Source organism: Harpia harpyja, chromosome 7 (assembly GCF_026419915.1).
Source record: "Harpia harpyja isolate bHarHar1 chromosome 7, bHarHar1 primary haplotype, whole genome shotgun sequence".
NCBI classification, from domain to species: domain Eukaryota; kingdom Metazoa; phylum Chordata; class Aves; order Accipitriformes; family Accipitridae; genus Harpia; species Harpia harpyja.
In genome coordinates, this window is record NC_068946.1 from 3,565,592 (window position 1) to 3,588,264 (window position 22,673).

General features: G+C 41.9%; 1 protein-coding gene across 4 annotated transcripts in view; it reads left to right on the forward strand.

Annotated features, from left to right (window-relative positions):
- The window catches only part of DVL1 (dishevelled segment polarity protein 1), a 105,173-nt gene extending 84,299 nt beyond the window's left edge, over positions 1 to 20,874 (forward strand). For 2 of the 4 annotated variants that reach the window (XM_052792695.1, XM_052792697.1), the window contains 9 exons: positions 556 to 625; positions 1,420 to 1,559; positions 1,883 to 1,959; positions 2,443 to 2,510; positions 4,154 to 4,303; positions 9,159 to 9,290; positions 10,191 to 10,358; positions 10,882 to 11,088; positions 16,194 to 20,874. In XM_052792695.1, the coding sequence (XP_052648655.1) occupies positions 556 to 625; positions 1,420 to 1,559; positions 1,883 to 1,959; positions 2,443 to 2,510; positions 4,154 to 4,303; positions 9,159 to 9,290; positions 10,191 to 10,358; positions 10,882 to 11,088; positions 16,194 to 16,612 (1,431 nt within the window). In that variant the 3' untranslated portion in view covers positions 16,613 to 20,874. Of the gene's footprint in view, positions 1 to 555; positions 626 to 1,419; positions 1,560 to 1,882; positions 1,960 to 2,442; positions 2,511 to 4,153; positions 4,304 to 9,158; positions 9,291 to 10,190; positions 10,359 to 10,881; positions 11,089 to 12,467; positions 12,515 to 16,193 lie in introns of all 4 variants that reach the window. The other 2 variants (XM_052792698.1, XM_052792696.1) reach the window with 2 other exon arrangements.
- The last annotated feature ends 1,799 nt before the right edge of the window (positions 20,875 to 22,673 follow it).

The window sequence follows — 22,673 nt, forward strand, 5'->3', positions numbered from 1 at the left end:
GTTCTCTTATAAATATGAGTCTTCACAGATTAAAGAATGAGTATGCATACATTTTATCACAAGAACCGGAGTAAAGTTTTAGAAGATAATCGATAAGCACATTTGTATTTCATTTTGGAGGGAGGGAGTGCCTGTCTTCTCACTTCCTGAAGGATCTTGTGGTGTTCTCCCCTCTCTTTAGGGAGGAGCCGTGGATGTAATAATTCACACTACACACCACACCGGGCACTTTAGTATTTAAATGTCTGCCTGTCAGTCATACAGTCAGGAAGCAGAAATGATTCAATGTGAAGTTCAGTTGAGAAACCTTAATATAGGAACTGGGTCTGTGTGTTTTGTAAACAAATCTTTGGAGAAAGTGCAGATTGTGTTCAGATTTTTTTTCCTTACAGATTCTAAATGAAGAATAATTTTGAGGAGGCCACAATGGTTTCTGGATGCCTTCCAAATGGAAACCTATTAATGAGTTCCCAATGAATTAATCCTCAATAGTTATTTTTATTGTCTTATTCTGAGCCATTTAAAACTTTGAGAATTTTCTGTTGTATTTTGCAGTCGTCTTCGTTCAGCAGCATCACTGATTCTACCATGTCCCTAAATATCATCACTGTCACACTCAACATGGGTAAGAGGATAAGCAATGTTTTTTATGATGACTTTCAAGTGATACAGATGTATTTTGTTATGGTGCAGTAGCCTTTGGAGCCATTAGAAAGTTCCGTGATTTGAAAGGATGCCAATTGAACTAAAGGGAATGGCAGCTGAGAGTTGCTACTCTGTTGACTGTGCCTGGATTCCTAGTCCAGTACTGGATAGTTCTGAGCCATTTGCACAAGCAGATCAGTATTCTTCCTGAAAAGCCCAGGGCAGGAGCTGGAACTCCAGGATATGCAGTTCTGCTCTTATTTCTAGAAATGGTAAGGGGTCAGACATTGTTAGGAGCAAGAGCAGAAGGGCACTGGAAGTTTGCATTTCTGCTGTTCATGCGTTTCATTTTTTAGCCAGATAGAAATGTGCAGGACTGCCAGTTCAGCACCTTTCAGTAGCACCAGATTCTTCCTGCCACTCTGACGTGTGGAAAAAACATTGCCTAATGCTGATTGGGTGCCTAGTTTCTAGGTGTAGACATGTCTTTTCAATGTCGTTTCTCTTGCTGATTTTTTGAATGTAACTTTTCCATGTCCTGTATGAAAAAATAATGTCTTTAGCAGCGTTTCCCTGCTGCCTTTCCCTGAACGTGCCAGGCAGACATACGCCAATAGGGTAACCTGAGATAATTGCAAGTCAAACATTGCCCCGCTGATGTGTTCAGAGAACTGATTATTCAAGACTGAGGTAGCCTGGTGTTAGCTCTTCACTATTATTCCAATCACTTTGTTTGCTTTTTTCCCCCCCACCCTCCACTTTCTATCTGTATAGAAAAGTATAACTTCCTGGGAATCAGCATTGTAGGACAGAGCAATGACCGGGGTGATGGTGGCATATACATTGGCTCTATTATGAAAGGAGGGGCTGTGGCAGCAGATGGCCGAATTGAACCAGGAGACATGCTTCTGCAGGTTGGTCCGTGTCCGAAAATACATGCTGCTGGCTTGTACATTGGTGGCTCAGCTCAGTCATCCCACCAGATCCATGGACTTAGTAATCAGTTAACAGAATTCATTCACACTCAGAGAAATGTGTCACAAAGACTATTTTCACTTAAATCTATAATTCTTTGAGAACTCTGCTGGGTAGTTGATGTGCTCTGAGAAACAATATTTCTGCAGCCGCTCAAAGGAATGGAAACAGTTATAAGGCAAATAAATTTGGAAACAAATAATTAAAATGCCTTTAACTTTGCTGTTGCAAAGCCTGACCTCTGCTTTTTGCAACGTTTCAGGTGAATGATGTCAATTTTGAGAACATGAGCAATGATGACGCAGTACGGGTTTTACGGGAAATAGTCTCCAAACCAGGGTGAGCATATTACAAAATCTCTTGCTACTTATCCTCCATATGTAGTTATTGGTATTGGGCAAACCTCAGAGAAATCAACATTTTGATCTCAATAAGCAACCAGTGTGACTGCTGATCTCAACTCTGAACTGCTCAGTGTAAATGATGAATAGGTGAGACTGGTTCCAATGTACCAGCCAAAACCAACACAAACTAGGAGTTGCCTGGTTTCAGTAGCACTATTTTTTTATACGATGAGTGTTTTAACATCTCAAGAGCTGATCGTTTGACAGATTTCACCAATAGTTCTCATGATCTATGCAAAACCAGAAACATCCTGATACTGGTTCGTACTGAAAATACTTTGACAAGCATCTCAAAAGCATTCTCGGATGTACTTGACAACTGTTGGACAGGAATAAGTTTGTTTCAGAGAGTTCATTGTAGCAGTTACGCCTATAGGGAGGGTTAAGAGTCACCTTTACTTGTTTTCTTTCTTCCTAGACCTATCAGCTTAACAGTAGCCAAATGCTGGGACCCTACTCCCAGGAGTTATTTCACCATCCCCAGGGGTGAGTACATGTTTGTGGTCTTTGGTAGGTTCCTGTGGAGCCCTAAAGGTCTAGAATATTTTCAGCTATTTTGACATCTAACAGATTTCTGTTCCCTACAAGTTCGATGCTTTTAAGTTTGGTTGTATTGTTTATGTTTTGTTTTGGGAGGCAGGGGTTTAAGATACTCCTTCTGAGACTCCAGTGCCCAGTGAATTCATGGGAGTTTTTCTTTTGATTTACATGGCTTTGGATCAAGCTCTTAACCTTTTGGTGGGTATATCCTCATGATCTTAACTTTTCAATTGGTAGAAAGTTTGGAGGATAAGTATACTTAAGTGTTAAAAAGACTCATTTTGTCACATGTACACTTCTTAGGAAGAATTGAAACTGAGTATTTTTAAAATTTGAGGCAAACAACATTGTTTCATATTCATAAAACCTCTTGAAAATGACCTAGTTTTAAAACTTCTGGTTTAACAAACCTGTCAGTAGCGATAAAAGATCAGTGCTCATGTGACAAACACAACTGCCTCCTACTGGTGAGCGCTATGCTTCTGATACTGAAACCAGCTTGTTACCAGTCCTTCTAAGAAGATGAGGATAGCATTGTCCATTGAAATTAATGCAATAGACTCGTGCAGACTACGGGAGCTCACTCAGTGAAATCCTTAGGAACAGCAGCATAATCAAAAGAAAAATCCCACAAATCACATCAGATTTGCTACAGGGAGAGCTTGTGTATCAGTTAGTCCTTTGTTCAGCAAAGGTGCGTGCATTATTATCCAAGGCAAACAGCAGTGTATCTATTGTAGGCTAAACTGGTTGCAATAATGCGTGGGATATTTTATGGAAATACCTAACATAGGCAGAGCTCTTTTACATAATTTCTGGTTTTAAGGCAATGGAACAACAGCCACTATAATTCAGAAGAAAGAAGTAATCCAGATTATGGGGAAAATAGAGTTTTATTCCCAGCTTTAAAAATTACATGCTATGTGGCTCTTCTTAAGGTCTGAGTGTAATTTTCACTCTTCTCTGACACCAGTCTCTTCAAATGGTCTTTATATGTCTTGTCTATTTATTTTGCAAGACTATTCCAGTCCTAAAAAGTTTCATTATGGCTGCTGAAAACACTCAGAGGGGAATTCCATGATGCCTCATCTCTGCAAATACAGAGCTCTAGAGTTACTGTTCTGATTCACCTTCAGCAGAAGATTCCCCTTCTGTCTGAGTGGTTGTTTTGGATCCAAGACCCTTAGAAGTAGGGAGAGATCTTCCTGTCGGCTGGGACAAAGCATTTGGTAGTACTTCACATCATAGCAAAACGAGAATCTCTATCTCACTGTATAGAATGATAGTGAAATATTATTACTGGACTGGTAGCTTCTTTCCCACAAGGGGAAATATTTCACTCCTCCTGCAGCTACAGGAACAGGAGTGTCATGATTTTATCCTATTAGACTGGTGCGGCAATTGCTAGAGGAAACCAGCTACTGCTGGCAAGGTGCTTTTTGTTCCCTTGTGCTGTGGCTATCTCAGTTGTGCTATCAGAACGGCAAGAACTTGCGCACCCCTAAAAAATGCCTTCTTACTCTGGGTCTTAGTGTTTACTGCAAATGTGATTCCATTTGTCTTTTTCTCCCTTTCTGGTTGTTTTGCAGCTGAACCAGTGAGGCCAATTGACCCTGCAGCGTGGATCTCTCATACCACAGCCATGACGGGAGCGTACCCCCGTTACGGTATGAGCCCCTCCATGAGCATCACCACATCTACCAGCTCCTCACTAACAAGCTCAATTCCCGATTCGGAAAGTAAGTCACACTGCGGCCAGCACAGGGCAGGCGTCTTCTGCTCGGGGCCAGCAGTGCAGAGCTGTGCGCAAAACCGACCCCAGCCACAAGCACGATGAAAACGACAGCCGCCACAGAACTCTTGAATGCTTTCTTAAATTTGTAATTCTTATGGGGAGCATAAAACCTTTTTCCAAAGGTCAGAAGTTAATGCAGTGGTGTTTTGCCAGGTTTCACATTCAGGAAAAGGTGGCTTCTAATCCCTTTTAAAGTTACAAGGCAGGCCTCCAACTTTATCCCCTCAGATGAATACGAGAGCTTCTTCCTTGCACTTGACTGTTTTTTAATAAATTTAAATAATTTACTTCAGGTAGATGTCACTGGATAATAATGTTAGTGTATCATTTAGGAAGTCTTCCACTGATACTCACATATCCTTCTTTTATACTTTTTTATACTTTTAGAATTTATTGAACAAGGAAAAAAAAAGATGTAATGTCCCACGTGAAATTATGGTTAGAGTTCAGCCTTCTTTCCTGATTTGTCTATCTGTGGCAGTCTCTAAACTAGTCGTACCCATGTAACCAACAAGTTGTCATGATTCCTTATCTTGGAAAGTTTTGTTTAAAGAATATAAACTCTTCCTTTCTTTTACTCTTCCTTTGCTTTCTGATGTAAGCATGGGATAAAAGCTAGTTTGAAATACATGGCAGTAAGGCATGCCAAATAAATGAGGAGCATGTGTTTCTGAGAACACTGTCCACTGAAGTCCTAGTTCAGGAAAGTGTTCATATTTAAAAGAGCACTTCTGTTTACTTGACGTGGAAGTTTTGAGGTACTTTACACCTCATTAGTATGTGTTTGTTTCCTGTAATATTAATATGGAAGAATTTCTCTAGAGATGCAACCTTTCTATCAGATTTGTTCATCTGTAGCAAGGAGACTTATTATATTTGTTTATACACACATAGAAATCTTGAAGTAGCTTTAAAGTTCTGAGGAGATTATCTCATTTGTGGAACAATGCTACCTCAGTATGCGTTTATTGAAAGCCAGATAGATATTACATGTTAACAAGGGATGCTTAAGTGTCTGCTAGATCTGGAGTCTAAATTTAGGACTGAATAACTTTTTTTTCATTTTGTAAGATTTTTCCAGAGAGAAAGGGAGGATATCATTTAGAAAAAACAACAAAACAAACAAGAAAAACAACACTTTGAGGATTTTAAAGACCAATGCAGTGTTGGTGACTAGTGACAGAATCTTCCCTGGAGAAATGCACGGCTGAAGCATGAAAGTTGCATTTGCAGGGACCAGTTAAGTCCTATCAGACCACGTAGGTGTCTGCCTCTTTTTCTTCTACCCTCTCTCAGATTTTATAAGCACATAGTTTCTGGAATTACACCTCACATTGAATTGAAAGGGCAGTTATCCTTTTTGTAGGTGTAATAGCTCAGTGCCTTTTTAGATAGTAGGCAGCGCCACTGAAGGGGAAATACATCCGCAGTAGAAAGCAAGTGAAGCGCTTACCTGATGACTGCTTTATCTTGAGATGTGTTTTCAGCCTTACAGGTACTAAGATTGCTGGAATCAAATGTATCTGCTGATTGCTGTCAAACAACAAGAGTCTGTTACTCTGCATTCCTCTTGAACTATTCATGTATCATGTGCCTTGATATATAGTGATGTGATTGGGAAGTGTGGAACACAGATGCCCTCTCAGTCATACTTTTAAAATAAAGGTTATTTGGGAGCAGAACCACGTTTCTGGAGACAGCTTCTCATTTCTATGCCAGTGACTTACAGTGTTTCCCGAATGCAAGAAAACACGGAGTACCCCTGACCTTTTTTGTGACCTTCTGCTTAACACTCCTTCCTTCAGTTGAGTCCTGTTATCCCCCCTCCCCGAACACGGCAGGCAGCACCTCAGGGCCCTAGGTACAAAGAGTACCTGTTGTGTGAACCTCTTTGTCAGGAAAGACAAAGTCGGGGAGGAACGGAGGAGGAGAGAGGCGAGGAGAGACTGCGCATTGACATCTCAAGGAAAGAAGAGCTTCATGCAAAATGGGGCTTTCTAACTTTTCATGTTCCAGTGCAAGATTCTCTGTTTCAGTTCCTCTGAGGCTAGAGTCACTAGTATTTGAAGCGAATATAGTATCTGTTCTACAGTATCTCCTGTGAAAGTGGAAGCAGTGAATTAATGGAGTCATCTTAGACAAGTCTGTTTCATGGTTCCTTGTTTTAAGTATTGTGACTGTCTGCTGTTTTACTCTGTATAGCGAGGCCAGGATAACGTAAATGGACTGAATAACTGCTTTCCTTCTGACTAGCATTCCTTTGCTCTCTAGCCTCTGGATCAAAAGTGAAGTTCTGATATCTGAAGCATTTGCACAGCCACCATCATATCGGTGCTAGTGATTAAAGTAGCTGAGATTTTGGGGCCATACAAATCACCACCACACAGTAGGAATTATTCTGTGTTAGCTCTTTATTTTCTCAGGTGCATTTCTTCAAAAACAGGACTATGCAAACCAAGGCAGACTGAGGTGCTTCATAGTAATTATTGCTTTAAAAAGTATCTTGTTCTCCAGCAGTGTTCTGGCTGATGCAGGAGAATATTCTCTCACAGTGGTTTCTGAGTGTTGGACTTGCTGCCTCAGTCAGTGCAAACTCTGCTCCTTGTTTACTCTGCTAAAGGTAGATTTTTCCAGCCCCTCTTCTGCCACTGCAGGACCCCTTTCTGCAAAGTAGTGCTGACCCATTCCGTGAGATTAACGTCAAGTGTTTCAATGTTTCTCGAAGGTCTTGCTGTTTCAAAATGCAGTCTGCTGACATTGTTGGAAAGTTCTCTTTTTCTCTTGCATGGACTTCAGAGGATTTTGAATTGAGACTTCAAACTATTTCTGCTTAATAGTATTCAGCCTGAGGTACTGCGGGTCTTTTTGTTTGGGCAAATGTGTACTTCCTTACTCAAATAAGGATACAAGGAAGTGGTGATATTACATGTGGTAGGACTTTGCTTTCCTGGAGTATACACCTCTTTTATTACCAGGATCTGCTAATGGGAAAAAAATGCCACTCAAAACTGATAACCAAAGCCCTGAGAAAGAGCTTTGTGGTAGATCTGGTTCCCCAGGAAGGACTTACTGTCTGTGCTCTTCCTCATATTTGCACATACCTGTAAAGGTGGTCAGGTAGTCAGGCCTACAGTTGACTGAGTTCAGACCAAAGTGGGTGCATTTTAGATGCATCTTAGAATTTTTCTTATTTGTACAGCAACTAGCAGACTTAGAAGATATTGATCGTCATTTGGCCAGTGTTGTTCTTTATACGCAGATCGCAGGTCTCCAAGAAAATACAATTTATTGCTCCCCACAAACTTTACTTGAATATTGGTTTGTTGTTTTCTTTCCCCCCAAACAAACATGCTGCTTTTTGCCACTAACCAAACTAACTTAAAGCAAAAGCAAAATTTCAGTGTTTATTCAAACTTTGTAAGTATTGAAGCCGCATGCATAGATGGTCTGGGATATTTTCATGCATATTAGCAGTGCATGTATTGAAAGAAGCATTTTCAGTTTTCATTGTTTCATGCTTGTTGTACCTTTTATCAAAATTTTGGGTTGCTGGAAAAAACCAAAATTGGTTCCCTTGTGCTTTTGAAAGGTGGGTGATATGGGGAGCTGGGAGAAGGGAGGGTAGGAGGGTTTCTGAATTCCTGCTGGAGAAGGGTCTGAACTACAAACATGGGACACACATGCTCAACATGAATTTTCTAGGGCTGAGAAGATGGGAGCAGGAAGGAGGACTGGGTACTGTATCCAAAGAATATAGTTGTCTTATATATAAGCAGGATGATTGAGTTCTGCACAGAACACAAGAAGGCTGGTAGACTCTTGGACCCAGATTCACCCCACTGGGCTTTCAATATTAGATGCCACTTTGCCTCTATGTACGGTAGAGAAGGAGTTTCTAAAGGAACTAGACTCCTACGGTAGGCACCTCGGTTCAGCAGAGTGAATCTCAGCCCTGTTGTTCTGGTTTTATTATAAAAATTCATCGGGAAAGCATGAAGCCTCCGGCGAGCCAGGTCTGCCCATAAGAGTGTGTGAAATATGAACGGAACAGTGATGGCTGCTGAGGCATTTGGGAGTAGCGTTTTTTTAAAGTGTTCTGCAAGAAGGGTGCAGGGCAAAGTAATTCTGGGTTAAATGACATGTTAACTTGTAAGGCTGCCATCATTGGGATCCTGGAAAGTTTTGGGGTTTTGTTTGGTTTTTTTTGTTTTTTTTTTAAGGAAACGAGCAGCTTTTATCCTGGTGATGGAAGCTTTCTTTTCTAATTTCAATTCTCCCCAATTATGCTGATGTCCAAATCTTAAGAAAACAAATGGACGTTGATTGAGACATGGTCATCGTCTTTGTCCATGCAGATGGATATTATTCCTGACAATTAAACCGAAAGTTAAAGAACAAGCCAAAAAACCTTGTCCTACAGAGTTTTGCATACAGTGCACTGAACTGTTGGGTGGGTAGGGGCTGTTCATGGCAAATTGAAATGGAAAGCAATGGTCGCAGAACTCCTTGAGTTTCCTTTTCTGCAAATCTCAATGCAGTGTGGATTGAAAGAGTGCAGTGCTGGTAGGGAGTCAGCATCTCAGTGACTAAACTGGTTGCACTGAGCGCAATCTCTGAAAAATTGGTACGAATGCTATAATTTATGCCATTGATGAGGGTGCATTTGGGAACCTTTGTGTCTTTTTTTGCATCTGTTGGTAAAACTGTGTCTTGGAACGTTTCATCCAAATTGGGAGCTGAGAAGTTCCTTTTCAGACTCGGTTCATTTCAAAGAAGCATGTAACCTTTCTTCCTTTTAGAATTAGAAGAATCTCCCTTAACTGTGAAGAGTGACATGGCTACTATTGTCAAGGTTATGCAGCTACCAGACTCAGGCCTTGAAATTCGGGACAGGATGTGGTTAAAAATTACCATCTCCAATGCAGTGATAGGTAAGCAGATCAAAGGAATGCTGAGGAAAAAAAAACAGTGGCTTTTTGGAAATAGGCAGAAGAAACTATCTTTATATGAGCTTTTTTTTTCCCCCCTGTCTATTATCTCTTATAGTCCCTTGACTTGGTATTTGTGAACAACTCTAAGTGTGACAGGAAGTATCTAATAGCTCTTGTTTGAGCCTGGACAGCCAAAAATACTGCATGTTTCTTATGCCCCCACACAGCTGGTTCTTAACTCTTACTTGTTATATCTCAGGTTTTCCATGTAATTACTTGTGGCTCTAGCAATCTGCCCAAGTTCAGCAGAGCAACAATCCTTGTAATTCCAGTTCCACACGGCCACACAACCTTAATAAAGCATCTTAATTACATTTAAAATTACCACAACTAGTCTACCTTTGATTCTGACTGTCCTGTGACCTCAACTCTGCTAGCATTTAGTCAATCTAGGTTGTAGTTACTTTTTGCTGAGAAAGGGATTGGAACCCGGGTCTTTTGACAAGGGTTGCCCCTTGACAAAGATGACTCTCCCAGTCACTTCTGTTCTGTAAACCCTGTGTCATTTTCATTACTGCAACTCAGAAGGGGTTGAACAGTATAACTATAAAATTTTCTCTGTGTGTATTTGGTGTCACTGTTAATGTAGTGTTCAACTGGGTGCAAGATAATTCTTTGCTTGCTTTATTGATGTTTGGTGGTAACTAATTTAGCAGTTAGGCTGAGTTGTGAAAATAACATTTTGAGCTCTTTGCAGCAAGATTGTTACATATTCATATTTGCATTCAGTACCTAGCACAGTAGTACTAGTGGGCTATGTGATAATGTGAAGATTAAAAACCAAAAAAGGTCAATTTGGCTAGGATGATCCTGTGTCTCCTCTTCCTGTTCTCATTTTAGGAGCAGATGTGGTTGACTGGCTTTACACACACGTGGAAGGCTTCAAAGACCGACGGGAGGCTAGAAAATATGCCAGCAGCATGTTAAAACATGGCTACCTCAGGCACACTGTGAACAAAATCACCTTCTCAGAACAGTGCTATTATGTCTTTGGAGACCTCTGTGGCAGTAAGTTCCCCATCTGTGAAGGGCAAGGCTGCATGTGTGTTGTGTCTTCTGTGCTCACAGGATGCACAGAGGAGAGTCCTGTAGGATTTCACAAGTGGGTATTTCGGAACAGGCTGTTATTCTGAAGTTGCATGACAAGTGGTTGACGCTTCCTGTTAGACCAAGCAATTAGACCACTTGGAAGAGCAGGATGAGCTCATCAAATAAGGCATTGCACTGAGGCTGAAGAAAGCAGGGTTTATTTCTGGTGATGCCGCAGACTTCCTGCTTGTCAGTCACACTCAGTTTCCAATCTGTAAAATGGGAATGATTCCTCCTTGACTTACGGAAATTCTGCAAAGGTACCTTGGTGCTCAGTGGTAAATACTGATGTCTGCCCTGCCGTGTGTGGTATTTAAAATGAACTCTGGAGGCGGAGTCCCTCTAGTCCCTCACCACACTAGGTGCTGTGTCAGCCATTATTAATATGCAGGAGTCAGCTGCTAGGTAAGAACACAGTCTTCACCTTTTCTCTCTTTTCCAGATATGGCTGCACTGAACCTTAACAATGGTTCTAGCGGAGCCTCGGATCAGGATACCCTTGCTCCACTTCCACATTCTGCTGCTCCCTGGCCATTAGGCCAAGGATACCCATATCAGTATCCTCTGCCCCCTCCATGTTTTCCACCAGCATACCAAGACCCAGGCTTTAGCTATGGTAGTGGCAGTGCAGGCAGCCAGCAAAGTGAAGGTAAGATGGTTAATCTGGTACTTATTTCTATAGCTGTCATTATCCCTAACCATTTGCTTGAGTTCCTTTGTACTGTCTGTGCTCCTGTCTTGTGGTTTTGTATGCTACCTGCATGGATTTGGTGTGACTGCACTTAATCAAAACTGTTTGTGTATGTGATGGAGTGGGTTAGCCTTTCAGCTCTGTATTGCAACTGCCAGCGATGTTTTCACTGAGTCAGTAGAATAGAATAGAATACATGCTGTTTATCGTTATGCTGTAGTTCTGTACCCCATGCAAAATGCCAGTGGGGAACTAGAGCCAAGCTGTTTGTCATGTCCATGGTGGCATGCGCATCTGTACTTTTCTTACCCAACAGCACCACATGGTAAACTACTGCTTAGATAATGCTGATCAGGCCAACACTAATGACTCAGTTGTCCACCCTGTTAAAACAGATAAACTATTGCCCCCCTTTTAGAGGTCAGAGCCATTGCCAACAGTGGGGCTGCAGCCGCTTGATATTGCTAGAAATTAGGCCATTTTGTTGCTGATGGAACAGGGATTAGAACCAAGGTGCTCTTGGCTTTCCCTTCAATGCTCAGTACAAAAGGAAAATCGCTATCTTTGCTTGTGTGAAACAGGCGTGAGGTGGCCAGCCAGATGGTTTACAGGGCTGAAACACTGCTCACAGGGAGGAGAGTCTCTTTTGTAATATATGACAGGGAAAAAAAAGATAATACTGCATGGATTAAAAACCTGACCTCCTCCTTTCCTGCGCCAGGATAATTTTGTGGTTCATTTTTAAACCTTAATAAATAAAAATTATGTATCTTTCGGCTGTACGGATTTTTTTTTTTTTTTTTAATCACTTCAGAGTGAGTTTTGCTTTTGGAAATGCTGCCAGTAAAGAAGGGGTGAGGATTCTCTGTGTTTTTGTGGTGAACATCCAGTAACTTGGATGTAACTTCTTGTTTACCGTAGCCAGTTAGATTTTGTAAAATTGCACAAAAGAATTTCATAACAGGAACTTGCTCACCAGATTTTAGCACTATTGCTTCCCACCTTATCTCAAAATAAGAAGCGTCTGTGAGGAAGCTCATGGTGGTATCCAAAGGTTTTAGAACTGAAAGCTGATTGTGCTGGAAAGAATGCGATTATTTTTTTTTGGCAGCTGGTTCTGTGGGCAGTAGAATATTAGATCTCTGCTGCTGGAATAGGAAAGGTATGGTATTTTATCCATGCGACCTGTGTTACTGGCTAAAGAGAGCCTTATGAAAGGCACCAAGGTGTTTAATTTTGAAGGGTTTCAACACTTTCCTTGTTCTTCTTTTGGAAACTACACTTCTGTGTTGTTTCTTGTTTTGTAACTGTTATTCCCTTGTTTTGTTCTGAGCAAGCATTAGACTGAAGGATTCATAGAGGAATGGCTGACTCTAGGGGATTGGTAAGCTTCAAATGCCTCCATAATAATAATGAATTCACAGCATGACCATTTAGACTCTTGTGACCCAAATGTTTAGCTGTACTTTTTTTTTTTTTTTTTCTTCTTTTTAATTGTCCTGGACGCACAACCTGTCTCAATGCACGGTAGTCCAATAGCGTGGCATTAGCATATCAACCTGTCTGGCCCCTGTGTGACTGTGCTGCAGCAGCTACAGAGGGAATGGCATCAGATACCTCACTGTCAGCTCAGATGGGAAAATCCTATCACCAGTCTCTTCACTGTTCTTCATAAAATAAATAAATAAATAATCACAGCTCCAAATTTATTAGTCTGAGGTCAGCCATATGGATTGGATTTATTTACCAGTGCCCTTCCACTGCTCATTTACTTACTGAAAGACACTTGAGCACTGTCCAGATGTCTCAGGCAGGTAAGAGTGCTGGGACAGAGGGCTGCATTGGTCACTCTCAATATAGAGTGTTAGAATTGGGTTTCTTGTGAAGTCTCTCTTTTATGTGCGAAGCTAGATCGTAACTGAATTCATCTGGTGAACAAGAGCACTGCTCCAGAGCCCAGTGAATGTCACATTTTTGAGATGAATGCAGTGTATTTGCTGATGATTACAGACAAAAGCCTAAGATTTGGGTCAAGAGACAGACTGAGACCGTGTTCTGGCAGGCAACAAATGGGAAGGGAGATCTAGCAAAGTTTTATGTGATGTTGCAGTTCTGTTTAAGGCTCTGTTCCAATTCAGGTTGCTGCTTGCTTCATCTGAGCCACATCATCTGTCCCTGCTTGTGGTACCCAGGGCTTAGGTTATTTTTAAAGGCTTGGACAGGTTTGCTGTAGGGAATGGCACTGGTGTGAGGACCAGCTCCTCTGCAAAACATCATCTCTGTTACCGTAGCGTTTAGGTTAAAGTCACATCCCTGTTCTGGTAGATGCTCGCTATACAGATGGATAGTGAGAGATCATCAGGTTACAGTCTGAAGAGATGAAAGAAGTAGGAAGGATGGATTTGTTCAAGCTCAGAGGATGTCAGTTGTTGAGACAGGACCAATAGAAGGGTCTTCAGAGCCTCTCTACACTGTCTCTGGAGGCTCTCCTGCCCTTGTCCAGGAGGATCCACGTGGAAACTTCTGTTCCCATGAAACATTATTGAGGCAGCTGGAGCCTCTGTGGCTTTAGGGGGTGGAAGCTTGGTGTCCAGCAGTAATAGAGAGTGAAGGCTGATAGTATGTTGTGGCAACGCAGAGTGCAGCTTTTCTAGGCATTTGAAATGCAGATTCTTTAAATCCATTTTATGACACTTAGGTTTAAAGTTGGCCTTAGATGGAAACAAACACTGCTGTGGTTGTGTCAAGTTAGCAGCATTTCACACCTCAGCCTTAGGTTGGGCTGCACGTCTCCAAGACAGGCCAGTCCCCAGCTGCCAAGAAGGTGATGCTCTTATTAGTTTGCGTTTAAACTCAAGGCTTAGAAGGACTTTCTGATTGTTTGTTCTGTGACAGGATTTAAAGGCATGTCAGGCAGAGAGTGAACCTCAACATGACCAGAGGAGAACGGCTATGCTGCTGATTATTCTTAGATAAGACTGCTGTAATGGTAGATTGTTTTCTCTATTTGCTTTCTGCCATGTAATCAGCTTGGAGTGCAGCTGCAGAAAGCCAGGTTCTTCTGAGATAAGTCTGCATTAACCACTTGACCTCTTGGAGTCTTGGCAGATCAGCTAGACCTGCTACTCTGGATATACTGAAGTCTGGAGTAGCAACGTGATGGATTGCCACAAGGCAGTCTCAGTCCTACTGACTGTGGAAGACCTCTCAAGATCAGTAATAAACGCTTTCAGTGCAGCTTGCTTTCTCCCCTGCATGGTCTTTACTCAGCCACGAGCTATGGAACTAGCAATGAATTCTTGTGAATGGGGAGCTTGCATCAAGCAATAATGACTTTGGTAAGGTTTGCAGGGCTTGGATGGGTAGCAACAGAAGGTTGGATGGGTAGCAACAGAATGTATCATGAGATAAAGGCAGAGGCATATTAGCTGTGGAAGGGTTAAAATAAAATGTCAATTTTCTTCCACTGTGAACAATGTGCCACACTGGAGAGCTTACAAAGATGCTTCTTGGAGTTAATCTCCATGTTCTTTGGAGCAAAGGCTGTAACAGTCAACCTGCTAACAAGTAGTTTCTCCTGTCTTATTTGTTTTTACAAGATTGTTACGAAACATTTGAAATGACAGCTCAGGGAGTACCTTACCTCTTCAAAAACCTCACCTTAATGAATCTTTGTAGTATTTGACGGAGGCAGCTGAACCCATGTTAATATCTCCATTTACAGATAGAAGAAAACTGAGGCACAAAGCAGGACAGTGTTTTTTCCAGAGCAGAGAAGAGCTGATAGGGGTTACAATCAGCAAACACCACTTCAGAGTCCCAGGCTCAGAATACTAACTTCAAGTCCAATGATTTTATATTCTGTGTTTTCCATCTGTCCCCAGCTTTTCTTGCACTCTGCAGGGGAATCTAGGCTTTCCACTATACACACCAGGTCAGTCTAGTTTTCCTGTCTCTTCTATTTGCCTGCTCTAAACATCAGCTGGAGCAGACAGAAGTTGATGATCGTCTGTAGTTGAGGAAAGGAGCAGCTCAGAATCATTCTGTTTTTCCCATTTCAGTGATCCCGGTGGCTCATTCAGACTCAAAAGCCGGTCCCTTATTCTGCTGGCTGGGGATCCTTTTTGGGAAGACAATATTGCGCTAAGATGGCATGAACTTAATGAGATATTCTGTGGGTTGGTTCGTTGGGGTTTTTTAAAGAATAATTAACTTGGAAATGTCTGCTGACATCATCCTAGCCTATCTCTCAGAGGTACAGATAGGTAACAGAGCATGACCTTCAACTTGAATGTAAAAGCAGTTCTGAAGTTTAGTGAAGCTTGTATGTAGCAACGACTCAGCTTACACACCAGCAGCAGTCCTTTGTTCTTCCAAGTTGATTTAGTAGCCTCCGCTAGGAACATCCTGCATGCTATTGATTCATCATAGAGCAGTTCAACAAATAACTGGTTTTGGAAGAGTTCTCCAACCCCAGAACACTGTAGTGATGAATTTTAAAAGAATCTACGCGCTGAAGCCAGCAAAAGGACATCTGTTAACTTCAGGTGATTTGGCCCTGGGTGCGAGTACGCCCAGTGTGACCAAGGATGACAGAGAAGGCAAATGAGTTTCTTTCTGAAAAGTTTTTGCTGATAGAAGATAGCAAAGACTGAGACAGTTACAATTCGATTGAACCTTGTTTGCTTGAGTCAAACCCCAAATGCCTGCTTCTTCCTTCCGTTTTTGTTCCTCCCCTCCCTCCAGTCAGTCGGGCGGCAGCAGAGCAGATGGCTTTCAGCCCGTAGTTGTAGGCTAGCTGCTGCTTTCACTGTGCAAGCTCTAAGGTGTCTACGTGTACCTGTGCATGGCACAACCTTGTCGGCTTTGTTCTACCGGTTGTCATCGCTAAATCCCATAAGCCACCAACAGCACGTTCAGGCCTGGTTTTGTCATCGTTGTTGCCATTACAATGGTCGTACCCGGATCTGTGGGTTTTGGTAGGAGCTGATGTGGGAGACGGCAGCGGGACGTGAGCTAATCCTGCTTTTTTCTGTCTGTCCTTTTTCACCGGCGGCCTTTAGGAAGCAAAAGCAGCGGCTCGAACCGAAGCAACAGCGAGAACAGCAGGAGAGCTCTTGGCAGAGAGAAGGACCGCAAGTCGGCTGGCAGCGGCAGCGAGTCTGACCACACCGCCCGCAGCGGCGGCGGCGCCAGCGTCGTGCGTCGGGAGAGGCCCGTCAGCCAGCTCAGCCACCGAAGCCACGTCTCTGCCACCCACAGCGAGAGAAGCCACCACAGCCAGCATTCTTACGGGCCTCCGGGAGTCCCACCCCTCTACAACCTCCCCAAGCTGGGCTCCAAAGTCTACGGGACGAGCGGACCCCCTGGAGGGCCCCCCGTGAGGGAACTGAGCTCTGTTCCTCCGGAGCTGACGGGGAGCCGGCAGTCCTTCCAGAAGGCTATGGGCAACCCTTGTGAATTCTTTGTCGACATCATGTGAGAGGAAGTGCCTTCAGACTCTGCTTGGGGAAGGGCCGGGGAGGGGATTGTTTTGGGGGTGGGCGAGCAGTTTGGTCATTGTCGAACACTTCACGGAAGAAACTCGGCTGTCTTGCATGTCACACCTTCCTGGTTTGCAATTGCGTTGCAGAAAAATCAACAAAAGGAAACAAAAAATACAGAAAAACCCCCCACAAAAACGAACAACAACAACAACAACAAAAAATCTCCTGGGATTGTTAAATATCAGCAAATTGATGGCATCTTTCCTTTATCCTTTCTTTTTTTTTTTTTTTTTTTTTTTCCCCCTCCCCTCTTGTTTTTGATTGTGAATGGCTGGTGTATATTCACATCTTAATAAGCTTTGGTAATTGTGGCACCTACTTAAAATGCAATTAGTGTATCTTTTTGGCTGATTCAAGGACTATTATTTCACATAACAGTGAATATTTCACTTCTAAATTTCCAATAATGCATAGTAGCACTTTTATTTTTCCCTGCTTTTTCTCTTACAAGGAAAAAATGACCGTTGGCTAGTATCTGTGATACTGCCTTGTAATGATGTTTCTTGGATGCATCAGTCAGCACTCTAAGCAGACATGGCACCCGCAAGTGTACAGACAACACATGCTTGGAAAGGAGCAGGCTCAAACCAATTCCTAGCAGAAGGCAAAGTTGTGGCTACCTTCTTCTGCTGACTAGGGAGTATAAATAAATCAATCTTTCTTTCTTTTTTCTTTTTTTTTAGATATTATTCTATCAAGGGAGTGGTGGAGTCTTGCTACTGTATGTGTTCATTGTGCAGAACTTGTAAAGTTATTTCATTTAGTATCATGATAGTGTCTTTGTAGCTGCAGTCCGTTCCTGGGCATTTCAGTCACATCCCTGCTGACAGATGTGTCTGTTTCTTCTGGTTATAATGCGCACTTGCTTACAGGTTTTCAAAGTTATTTCCACAGAAATAGGGCAATTGCTGCTATGCGATTCTGTTAGTGTAGCTGCAGCTTTTCCCTTTTGAAGGGGATATTTATCCCATTCTAGCAGAGACGTAGGTAAACTCTGGCTCCCACTGGGACATAGCTATTCATTTTGATCACCTCTTTTTCTGTTCTTAATTTCTGAGCAGTATCTTTCTCTTTTTTTGAAATAGAAATCTGGAGATGTCTAATCCCAATTGCAGTGTTACCCAAGGGAACATGTTCTGAAGACAGATGGGGGCTAGCTGGTAGCAGAGAGGTGAGAGAGTGTTTTGAGAACAGTTCATAAATGGTACAACGAATGAATCTTTATACCTGACACAGAATGAGACCCATGCTAGAGCTCCTGCTGAGGAGCTTTGACTTAAGCAACTGCTGTTTTATATCCCCAAGATTTCATTACTGTGTATTTTTTGCTCTAAGGCTATGGACGCTTGATAAAGTATGTTCAGGAACCTTCACTGACGTTTAAGAAGCTTTTTTAAAGTATCCGAATGAGGGCATGGTAAGAGCACACCCACACTCTGTTATGGTGGCTCATTTAATGGGAAATACGTGTTAAGCTGCAGTCACTTAGTGGCATTTGACCATGGGGCCATGCCTCAGTTAAGTCCTCTTTTGTGAGATACCTGCTTCTGGCAGGTTTTAGGACAGGTGCTTTAAAATCAGTCTTTACTGTATATAAGCATTTTCGTCACTGGTAAGAAGCTTCTTTTTGTTATGTTCCATGCTTTATGGGCAGTGTGAATATCTGATATGAATGTCAAAAGAGAACATGTGTTTCTCACTATATACATGTAGTTTCATGTTCCTTTGTCACCCCGAAAAAATTATTCTTCAAACTGTCCATTTTGTATGTTGTTCATTCTGATAGATTTTTCACTACTTCTTTTCTTATTACAGGTCTGTGTGTGTAAACACGTCCCTTTTACAAAAGTCAGAGTAACGTTTTCAAATGTCTGTGTTAATTGGAGACTTAAGTCTCACTTTCAAAAGGGAGCTAGGCATTTAGGAAAGTGTGTGTCACTCAGACTAGGTACTCTAATCACTGGGCTTCTAAACCAGCTGAGAGGTTTTGGGCAGTTTACTTTACAAAAATCTCCCCAAAAGCTACATAACATTTCTGAAAGCGGTGCTTTCATCATAATCCATCTGATGGGCTAGCATAGATTGCAAAGTTGGTGATGGCTTCAAAAGAACGGCACTACCTAAAGCCTGACTGTGCAAGAGTATCCTTTCTTTTCCTTTCTTCCTCCCAGTAACACAGCAAAGATGCTAACTAAACTCAGTAAACTATTTTGAAAGATTGACATTTAAAGCAAGGAAATAAATCAGGGTAAAATAATTCTGTAATTCTGCTATGTCTCCAGGAGACACTGTTAAGGAGTCTGTGACTTTACTGACAATCACTAGCGGTTCTACTTTTAAAGTAATTTTAACTTTTCTGGTCTCTTATATATTACAGTTTTTCTGGCCCACTTTGTCTTAAGGCAGAACTTGCAGGGCTGGAGGAAAAGACTGTCATTTTAATAACATATTTCCAAAAGGGATTCAAGCTGGGGGCTGAGCTTTCACCCATGGAAGAAATGTGTTTAATTTCCTTATGTCTTTTCAAGAGTTGCAGTTTACACACCTGCTGGGTTTTTTTGTCTTGTTGTTATGCTATTGGCAGAAACTGTTCTGTGTCTTGCTGGTCTTTGCTGCTATGTTGAAACGACTGTGTTATATACTTGCGTGTTTGTGGGTAACTCTGGAATGAGGCTGATAGTCCGTAACATAGGTGTGGGAAAGCGTTCGTCTGCTGAGGAAATCAGGCTGCTAAATCCAGCCTGAACTAGCTTCACCCACAAACAGGCATCCATTTCAGGCAAATAATGAGCACTCTGAATGTACTGACAGATGTGCTAGTTGGTTAATACTGTATAGCGTGTAGAACCTGCTATTTACGAACAGCAGTAGGAGAATGTAAATGACCCTTCTGTGAACGGTGCAATACATAATGGCCACTGTGTGTAAAACAAAAGCTTGATTTCCCCGCCTTGTAGTGTACAGTGGAGAGGCTGGTTTGAGTGAATGGAAAGTTAGGCCGGAAACATTGCTAGCTCTTAATTTTCAGAAGTGAATGAAGACAGGAGATTTCCCAAATCCCATCTCAATGCATGTGCATGTGTCTTTGCAACAAGGGGGCCTTGGGGCCTAACTGTGCAAGTTTCTCCTAATGGGTGCAGTACTACCTGCAGAAAGAAGTGCCACTGATGCCAACGAAGCTACTTACAATAGGAAGTACTGTGCCAGGTGGAAGAAAGTTTGAAGGCTGGAGTCCTGCAGAACTGTCTGTTTCTCTCACCAGGGCCTGAAATTTTTCTCTGATGTTAATGTCAAGTAACTGGCACTGGCTGGGCTCTAGAATGCATGACCTATGCCTCTAACTACGATGAGAAGTTATGGGTTTGCTATATAGGGCATTGAAACAACCTCATGGCAGGAGCCTTAAGTAGTTGACATTTTTATCCTGGAAGTGAGACCCTCAACATCTGCCTGTGCTCTGCAGCTGAGCTTAATGTGCATGCATACCTGCCAACAGCTTTTAACAAGGACTGACAGGTATGTTTGGAAGATGATAGAAAATGATAAGAAAACAGTTTGGGATGACGTCTCCTATCCAAAGGAGGTACTATCTGTAGGGGTAGTGTACCCACCCAGTACGTTAACTCTGAGGAGTAAGTTTTTTGGCAAATAGTCTTAAAAGCACTGCTGTTGTCTTTTACCTCCTGTTAATAAATCTACTTTTCAAAGGTAACAGTCCCCTGGACACTTTATCCAAAGGTATATTGGATGGCAAGCAATGATGCACAGACATTGACTTTTGATATTATTTTTGTTCTATTCAAATGGGCAGTCCCATCTTGAGACTTGACAGCTCATGAGTTGATGTAATTGTTTTTGTTTTGCATTTAACTGGATTGTAATAAGATTGACTTAAAATTATTAATTCTAATCAGTGATTAGAAATACATGTAAAGAATTTTATGTACAGTAGAGGAACAAAGTTACATGATTTTAAATAATGAAAACCCAGACTATCACCTATTCTAGAATTGGTTCTACTCGAAGAGTGACCTCTTACTAGCATGGACTGCACTGTTCCTGTTAAATGTCTATTGCATAATTGAATTCTTTTTTGTAGATATTGTATTAAAACCCAAGTGTCTGTATAGTTAATATATAGCTGCTTATGTGTAAATGCTATTTTAAACACTAAAAAGCTTTTAATTTTATGTGATAACCGCAGTCTATGTCTTCAGTTCTTTGCACTACTGCATTATCTTTTATTCAAGAATGATGAAGTATTGGTTGAATCTTACTCTTCCCCCCCCCCTCCCCCCCCTCCCCTGCCACACTGAAGTTTTGTCCTCTGGACAGGAGAAGGTTGTTCAGGAGCTAATGATAGGCAGCTGGGAGTTCTGTGATTTAATGGTGCTTCAGAAGTGCTTACAGTTCAAAGTATGACAGGAACCCTGTAAATGTTCACCACTAAACTGGGTCACAGATAATTGAAGTGCAGAGGCCTGACTCTTCCATGCAGGTCAACGACATTTGACTGGAAGCCCAAGACGCTGTCATTCATCAGAAGTGCTGCAGCTTTGAGCTAATGACTAATACATTGGTGCAGAAATTGTGCTTTCCCCTTAAATTGCCCTATCTATCTTAATTATTGAGCTTCTCCCTCTCGCAGCTTGGCAGGAGTAGGTATACAGGAAAGGCTGAAGAAAGTTTGTGGAAGTAAAAGACAGCTGGAGGATACTTGCTGTTACAAAGACATGAGCTGGAACAAGTTTTCCTGCCTGCAGTCCCAGGAGATGAATCTGCTGGTAGAACCCATCAATGTATTCAGCTGTTTCATGTGAATATTCCCTTTTTTGGGACTCTGCACACAAACTCCAGCAGAGACAAGCTAGGATCATTAGGACACCACTTTGCAGGCTAACTGGTAAGCCTTAAACCACGGTGTATTTGTCATGCAACATAAGGGACACCAAACCTCCCTGTAAGGTCTGAGTGGTTCATGTACAGAGAACAACCAGAGCTTGATGAGGCAGATTCCCTCTTCTTAGCTGGTAGAGATCAAGTAGCAAAGGGAGAGACTAAGTAGTAGTTATTATGGAGGCACCCGTTATAAATGGCACAATTCTGCAGCAGATGTATATAAGAGCCCATAAGAAAGTCTTGCAGAGTTTCCCATATTCTCCCTTTCAAACCATATTTGTTTACATGGGATGCAAAATGGTCTAGCCAGCATGTTCCCAGTTAGGTGAATATTAAATTATCAGAATTTTGGACATGCTGTTGCAGCCTTTTACTGCAGAGCCTGACGAACTCCAGCTGACCTAGTATAAATTGTCTGCAGGTGACTGGAATTGGTTGAACAATTTAATCAGCTACTTTTCCCTTCCTCCCTCTTCCCCTGCCCCTTCCTTTGCCCCTAAAGGAAAAGAAAAATCAGTCTACCGTGGCTGTAGCTCTGCAGCTAGAAAGAGAAGCAGTAGAGGTAAATTAATGTTTTTCCTTCTCTGTTTCTGGAATGAGGATCAAAAGTTACTTAATGCTTCTCTACTATGAAATCACAGCACTGAAGTGAGGAGTACTGCTGAGATTCTCAGGTGCGACAGTATGCTCATGAAGACTTGCTGCAGTCTCGAGAAACAAGGACTTCTGGTCTTCAGGTCAGATTTTTGCTATCTGTAATCACACTGAGGGGTACTTTTGTCAAATGTTTCACATTTCTCCTCAAGTACGCCGGGAGAATTTTATATGCAGGTGACTGCAGAAATCTAGGACAGCTAGCTTTGCAGCACACCAAAAAGCTCTTTTTTTTAAGAATGAAAATATTCCCTGGTTTAGATTAATTTGCAAATTCTTTATTTGAGCTGAATTGATGAGTTAACTGCCAATACCACATAGTGGATAGGTGGAAAAACTTTAATGTGGGCAATAAAAGAGCAGTGTAGTTGCTTGTCAAAGTGGATGGGGAAAAGAAAAGATCTTAGTGATTTGACTTGATATTTACTTGCTTCTGTTTGGTAG